The following is a 7,140-nucleotide window of genomic DNA, read 5'->3' as shown; positions in this document are numbered from 1 at the left end:
AGAAAGTTCAAAAGAACAGCATTTATCTGAAATGGAAAGCTTTTGTAATATTAAACACTACCCTTCAAAAGTTTGGGGTCAGTAAGAATTTTTATTTAATTTTTTGGGGAAAGAAATAAAATAAATCAATACTAAAAACTGTATAGTTAAACTGATCAAAAGTTACAGTAAAGACATTTATAATGTTAGAAAATATTCTAAAATGTTCTTTTGAACTTTCTAATCATCAAAGAATTTTGAAAAAAAAATTCAACTGTTTTCAACACTGAAAATAATAATGATTTTTTTTTTAGCATAAAATCAGCATATTAGAATGATTTCTAAAGGATCATGTGACACTGAAGACTGGAGTAATGATGCTGAAAATTCATTTCTTTTAAAAACATAAAAAAATCTTACCGATCTAAAACCTTTGACCAGTAGTTATATATATATATATATATATATATATATATATATATATATATATATACTAAGGGTTAAATTCAACGAATAAGGAATAGTCGAAAACCTTTTTCTTTCTTTCAAAATTCCTTTGGGGAAAAACTGCCCTCTGAAACTCCATACACAAATGAGGGGTTTCCATTTAGTTTACTTTAGGGAAAATAATCATTTCACAAGAGATTAGTTTCAGATTTGGGACTGAATGTAGTGCCCAAACTGGCCAACCCACACACTGTCATAAAAGACTGTCCGGTGAGATTGTATTGGATATAATCTAAATCAAACTATTGTGTATAGCAGGGGTGGGGAACGTTGATCCTGAGGGCCGCTGTCCTGCAGAGTTTAGCTCCAACCCTGAAAAAAACATTCAGCTGCCTGCAACTTTAGTAATCCTGAAGACATTGATTAGCTTCAGGTGTGTTTGATTAGGGTTGGAGCTAAACTCTGCAGGACAGTGGCCCTCCAGGATCAACGTTCCCCACCCCTGGTGTATAGGAAAAGTATTATACTTCTTTGAGACCACTGAAAACTAGTTTGTGTATTCTGGAAGAAAAAAAAACCCGTTTGGCATCATATTCATATAGCCTAGAGCTCTCCCGATTGGCATCATAGCCTGGAGCTTGTCTTGCATCATAACTCTCTGACCTCATTGGAACTTTTTAAAACATGCGGACGTGTTCTATTGTTCTCCAAAACAGATCATCCCGCCCCAAACTCACGCCATTGGTTGAGCGCTAACTTAAATATGCTCTCGTCCTGAGACAAGTATGATTTTCCAGCAGTTCATTGTATGACCGTAATTGGAGAGGATGACAGCTCGAGTGTACTGCGCTGTGTTATTGTGTCTGTCTGGATGCTTGAGCACAACAGAAGCTGCTCCAGGAACCACAGGTGAGATCCATGTTCTTTAACTTCATTACGCAGCCTGAAGAAATGCATGAACAATAGAACAGGTGACCAGTGAAAGATATGAACTTTGTAAATAAATAAATTGTAATATTATCTGAGTCAGTCAATAGAGTTGCCAAATGCCATTAAAACCTGAAAGAAGAAGAAGAGCAGTCAGTTAATAGAGAAGACTTTTATATTGGAAGGGTTGACGCCTGTTTCACACTGTGCAGTGGGTATGCGGTGCCAGAGCCGTTCAATATGAGAGTTGCGACAGTTTACACCTGGCCACTTCATGCGTTTTCTCAGATCGGATAGCTATCTGATTTATCAAAACGATTCCATTTACACCTGGTCACATAAATGTGTTTTTGCGAAACGGATTTAAATCCGATCTTCAGTTCCCGCGCTATATGCAGATTTAATGGAGTGCACGTCACCGAAAGCAACAGATTGATATGAGCTGTGTTTTATTGATCAACAGCTAATTTCAAAATCAAAGACCGCAATAATAGAGAGCGGCAACATCCCTGGTAAGATCATTTCGTTTCTTTACTTTTAATGATGATGATTGTGTGTTAAGCGTCTTACTTTCACTTTGATTTGCGATAGTTTGCACGTTGGCTTAATGAAGAGATTCTCAGCTTCTTAACTGTGATGCGTGTTCCAGTAGCGTCATCATATCTGGATATTACATTACATATAGACATTCTCTGATATAGCCTATAAAACGCTCTCACACGTTTATTTTATTTTTTTAGCATTTTTGGGAGGAGTAACATTTACATAATGTGGTTTCAACAACCAGATGCATTTACACTTGTCCAGTTTCGTCTGGAATGAGTCTCAGATCTCCTCCTGAAGTGGTTTGAGTGATCGGATTCAAATCCGTCTCGAATGCGTTTCGGAGGGCATTTACACCTGGTCTTTTCATGATCGGATAGCTATCCCATCCTCGGGACCCGCTGCTTTGCACATTTTGTATGTCTCCCTTATTTAACACACCTGAACCAGATCATCAGCTCGTTAGGAGAGACTCCATGAACTGAACTGAGTGTGTCAGATAAGAGAGACCTACTATAAACACACACTGACCTCCTCGAGCTTTTATTTTGGCACTTCCGGTTACCGGCATTTTGAATTTGTATATTAGTGATTTAGATTTAGCATTTAGCTTTAGCATTTAGATTTAAGTTAACTATTTAAAATATCTCTAAGTTGACAAATATTGTTGTAAATGTGCTAAAAAGTGACGTCAAATTCATACCAGTTTTTTAAACATTGTTTGAAGCTAAATGTGACAAACTGTTGCTGTTATTTTCAGCGTGAGCCGCTTTACAAACGGTGTGATGTAGTCTGGCTCGCCCCTCCCGTTATCAGAGACCAGAAAAATGTCTGAGTCAAATAATTTCAGATGTCTAATTGGGGATTAGGGATCACATAAATGCCCAGCTCATTTGCGCATAAATATCCCTTAATTTCCCTTTATGCGATCCCTTAAATTCATTCATTATATTTAAATAATATATAACAAAGTTCAGGAGGAGCACGTTCAGATAATCAACCATATCAGCACGGGATGAGTTAATCAACTCATTGAGTGACATATAGGATTGAGTTAGCCATTTGGCTCAGAACTAGGCTAGTAATGTCGCTGTCTTCACGAAGTGCTGAAATGTTAATGTATCATCATGACATGGCCTGTCAGGAAAAGAAGACCCAAAAGCTGTGAATTTGTAGCAAATCAAACTTTATTTTTATGGGGTGGCCTTTTTATGTGGGGCCTATAATATTCGTTGAAATTTATGAAAATTAGAAATGTTACCTTGCAATAAACTGCAATAAGTTTAAAGGAGAACTCCGGTCAATTTTAACATTGAGCTCATTTTTTTGTAAATTTGGAGTGCTGTCAGTACAGAGAACAACGACAAAAATCGGTGTTGCCTACACCCTGTTATCCTCTTTTTAAAATTTGCACCCTGTTGACTTCAATGGGGCAAGTTTTAAACCTGCTTTTAGCCTCTTAACATCCTTCATGTGTCATTACAAGTGCACAGGTCATGTGAGTGATTCCTTCTGAGTGAACACGGGTGAATCTGACTGCAGTAGATGTGAAAGATGTTAATAAGTTACGTTAATTCAGTCAGCGCACATACCTGTATTTACATCCTGTTTTCGGTCGGAGTCTAAAGTAGTCGATTGTCGAGTTCACGCGCGTGATCATAGGTAACTAAACCTATGCGCGTGAACTTGTCAAGAGGCTAAAAGCAGGTTTAAAACTTGCCCCGTTTAAGTCAACAGGGTGCAAATTTTAAAAAGAGGATAACACGGTGTAGGCAACACAGATTTTTGTCGTTGTTCTCTGTACTGACAGCACTCCAAATTTTCTAAAAAATGAGCTCAATGTTAAAATTGACCGGAGTTCTCCTTTAAGTTGAAGCTCTAAAATTATGAACTGGAAAGAAATAAAAACTTAAACTAAACTTAAATAGCATATAGCTAATGTAACCCTGAACAGAGTGTGTGACTCGCACCGACTGTATAATATTTCCCCCAATATACATATTTAATGCCTAACCCTGATGTTCAGACGTTCACCTATGGAGGCTGTATGGGGAACCAGAACAACTGTGTGTGAGAGTGTGAGAGTGTAGCCCAGCTGAGTGGCCCATAGTGACCCAGCACACACTTCATCTTGGTGTGGTCCTAATATATAGTGTATTTTCTCCATCTAGCTGCCTGTAGACTGCCTATAGTGCCTGGTCCTTGTAAAGTATACACGCCCAGGTGGGCCTTCAGTTCTTCTGCGGGAAAGTGTGTGTCCTTCACATATGGAGGCTGCAAGGGCAATGACAACCAGTTCTACAGCCAGAAGAAGTGTGAGGAGTCTTGCGGAGTCATGATGAGAAGAGGTAGGACACACACATTACACTGGGGGAAAACAACACCACATTATTTTCTTTAATATCGTTTATCTTCTCAAAACTGTAAAGAGAAGCTCATATTGTGATACTTGTGTAATTTTTTCGTTTATGTTTTTGAAATGTTAATGTATCATCATGACATGGCCTGTCAGGAAAAGAAGACCCAAAAGCTGTGAATTTGTAGCAAATCAAACTTTATTTTTATGGGGTGGCCTGTCTGAGCGTGTGACTCGCGGCCTAATGGTGTCCCTGACCGGCATTAGCCTAAATAATTTGTAACATTAAGTTAACTGAAATAAAGCTGAAATTAGGCTAAATAAAATGGGCCTATAATATTCGTTGAAATCTATGAAAATTAGAAAGTTTACCTTGCAATAAACTGCAATAAGTTTAAGTTGAAGCTCTAAAATTACGAACTGGAAAGAAACATAAATAGCCTATAGCTAATGTAACCCTGAACATGTCAGAGTGAGGCTGCACCGACTGTATATTTCCCCCAATATACATATTTAATGCCTAACCCTGATGTTCAGACGTTCACCTGTGGAAAGTCCTCATAATGGTGTGAGTGTGATTCAAAGATGGATTACGGCCCAGCTGAGTGGCCCATAGTGACCCAGCACACACTTCATCTTGGTGTGGTCCTAATATATAGTGTATTTTGTCCATCTAGATGCCTGTAGACTGCCTATAGAGCCTGGTCGTTGTTTGGCATACATTCCCAGGTGGGCCTTCGATTCTTCTGCGGGAAAGTGTGTGTCCTTCATATTTGGAGGCTGCGAGGACAATGGCAACAACTTCAACAGCCGGAAGGAGTGTGAGGAGTTTTGCGGAGTCATGATGATAAGAGGTAGGACACACACATTACACTGGGGGAAAACAACAACACATTATTTTCTTTAATATCGTTTATCTTATCAAAACTGTAAAGAGAAGCTCATATTGTGATAATTGTGTAATTTTTGTTTGTTTGTTTTTGAAATGTTAATGTATCATCATGACATGGCCTGTCAGGAAAAGAAGACCCAAAAGCTGTGAATTTGTAGCAAATCAAACTTTATTTTTATGGGGTGGCCTGTCTGAGCGTGTGACTCGCGGCCTAATGGTGTCCCTGACCGGCATTAGCCTAAATAATTTGTAACATTAAGCATTTAAGTTAACTGAAATAAAGCTGAAATTAGGCTAAATAAAATGGGCCTATAATATTCGTTGAAATTTATGAAAATTAGAAATGTTGCCTTGCAATAAACTGCAATAAGTTTAAGTTGAAGCTCTAAAATTACGAACTGGAAAGAAATAAATAGCCTATAGCTAATGTAACCCTGAACATGTCAGAGTGAGGCTGCACCGACTGTATATTTCCCCCAATATACATATTTAATGCCTAACCCTGATGTTCAGACGTTCACCTATGGAGGCTGTATGGGGAACCAGAACAACTTTGTGGCAGAAAAGGAGTGTCTGCAGAGCTGTCGCACTGAGTGTCTCTCTGTGTGTGTGTGTAGAAGCATGTAAGTCCAAGCCAGATTCCGGTCCGTGCTTCGGGATGATGGAGCGTTTCCATTACAACTCGTCCACCATGACCTGTCAGACGTTCACCTATGGAGGCTGTAAGGGGAACCAGAACAACTTTGTGACAAAAAAGGAGTGTCTGGAGAGCTGTCGCACTGAGGGTGAGTGTGTGTGTGTGTGTGTGTGTGTGCTTTATATGATTGATGAGGACACAAATTTGCATAATGACATGGGTATTACACTGGTATTACAGCATAAACATGGTTAAAGAGGACATTTCCTGAGTCCTTGTAATTAAAATGGCTTAAACATACTAAATGTTTTATCAAAAATGTAAAAATGCAGAAAGTTTTCTGAGATGGGTCGGGTGAGGTTTCATTTCACCTATGGAAAGTCCTCACAATGATGTGAGTGTGTGAGTGTGTGAGTGTGTGAGTGTGTGAGTGTGTGAGTGTGTGAGTGTGTGAGTGTGTGAGTGTGTGAGTGTGTGAGTGTGTGAGTGTGTGAGTGAGTGTGTGAGTGTGTGAGTTTGTTTGTGAGTGAGTTTGTTTGTGAGTGAGTTTGTGTGTGACTCAAAGATGGATTACGGCCCAGCTGAGTGGCCCATAGTGACCCAGCACACACTTCATCTTGGTGTAGTCCTAATATATAGTGCATTTTGTCCATCTAGATGCCTGTAGACTGCCTATAGTGCCTGGTCCTTGTGAAGCATACATGCCCATGTGGGCCTTCGATTCTTCTGCGAGAAAGTGTGTGTCCTTCAAATATGGAGGCTGCGGGGGCAATGGCAACCAGTTCTACAGCCAGAAGGAGTGTGAGGAGAATTGCGTCATTGAGTCATGATGAGAAGAGGTAGGACACACACATTACACTGGGGGAAAACACCAACACATTATTTTCTTTAATAGCGGTTTTCTTATCAAAACTGTAAAGAGAAGCTCATATTGTGATACTTGTGTAATTTTTTTTTTGTTTGTTTTTGGATTTGCAGGAGATCACTAGTTTCTCACGGTGAACTGAGAATGCTGTGAAAACGAAAGGAGCATTTCTTTGTTTTAAAACAGAAAAGTGCAACATGGATCTGTTTCCACAAGGCATTTACTTCAACATTAACACAATAAATAGAAACCTGTTAAATTGTCTGGTTGTGCAGGGTTTTTTTTTATTTATTTTTTTTATACATTTTAAGATGTTGTGGTTCTGTTGTTGTTGGGTGTTTTTTATTATTATTTTTATTATTAAATAAAATGTATCTTATTTTAATTTTAGGGATCTGCTCTATTTTCCTCTCACTGAATATTTTCCCTGGATTCCCCAACTGTATTTTAATTTTCATAAAAGAGGTAGAAGATACCAGATCAAGTTACTCACT

General features: G+C 38.7%; 1 protein-coding gene across 1 annotated transcript; it reads left to right on the top strand.

The window, feature by feature from the left end:
• Positions 1 to 908: 908 nt before the first annotated feature.
• Positions 909 to 6,908, top strand: LOC311277085 (carboxypeptidase inhibitor SmCI-like). Its single transcript, XM_084387231.1, has 6 exons — positions 909 to 1,335; positions 4,068 to 4,244; positions 4,930 to 5,106; positions 5,762 to 5,929; positions 6,439 to 6,620; positions 6,760 to 6,908. The coding sequence occupies exons 1-5, from the start codon at positions 1,254 to 1,256 to the stop codon at positions 6,609 to 6,611; spliced, it is 777 nt and encodes a 258-aa protein (XP_084243357.1). The 5' UTR covers positions 909 to 1,253; the 3' UTR covers positions 6,612 to 6,620; positions 6,760 to 6,908.
• The last annotated feature ends 232 nt before the right edge of the window (positions 6,909 to 7,140 follow it).

This window comes from Rutilus rutilus (genome assembly GCF_951802725.1).
Source record: "Rutilus rutilus genome assembly, chromosome: 18".
Lineage (NCBI taxonomy): Eukaryota > Metazoa > Chordata > Actinopteri > Cypriniformes > Leuciscidae > Rutilus > Rutilus rutilus.
This window is presented reverse-complemented; position numbering and strand designations above follow the sequence as displayed.

What these genes read in the sequence shown, in the direction of transcription:
- LOC311277085 (XM_084387231.1), top strand. Translation starts at nt 1,254, where the DNA reads ATGACAGCTCGAGTGTACTGCGCTGTGTTATTGTGTCTGTCTGGATGC. An exon ending in AGCTGCTCCAGGAACCACAG is followed by an intron (nt 1,336 to 4,067) that starts GTGAGATCCATG and finishes TTCTCCATCTAG; the next exon opens with CTGCCTGTAGACTGCCTATA. An exon ending in CGGAGTCATGATGAGAAGAG is followed by an intron (nt 4,245 to 4,929) that starts GTAGGACACACA and finishes TTGTCCATCTAG; the next exon opens with ATGCCTGTAGACTGCCTATA.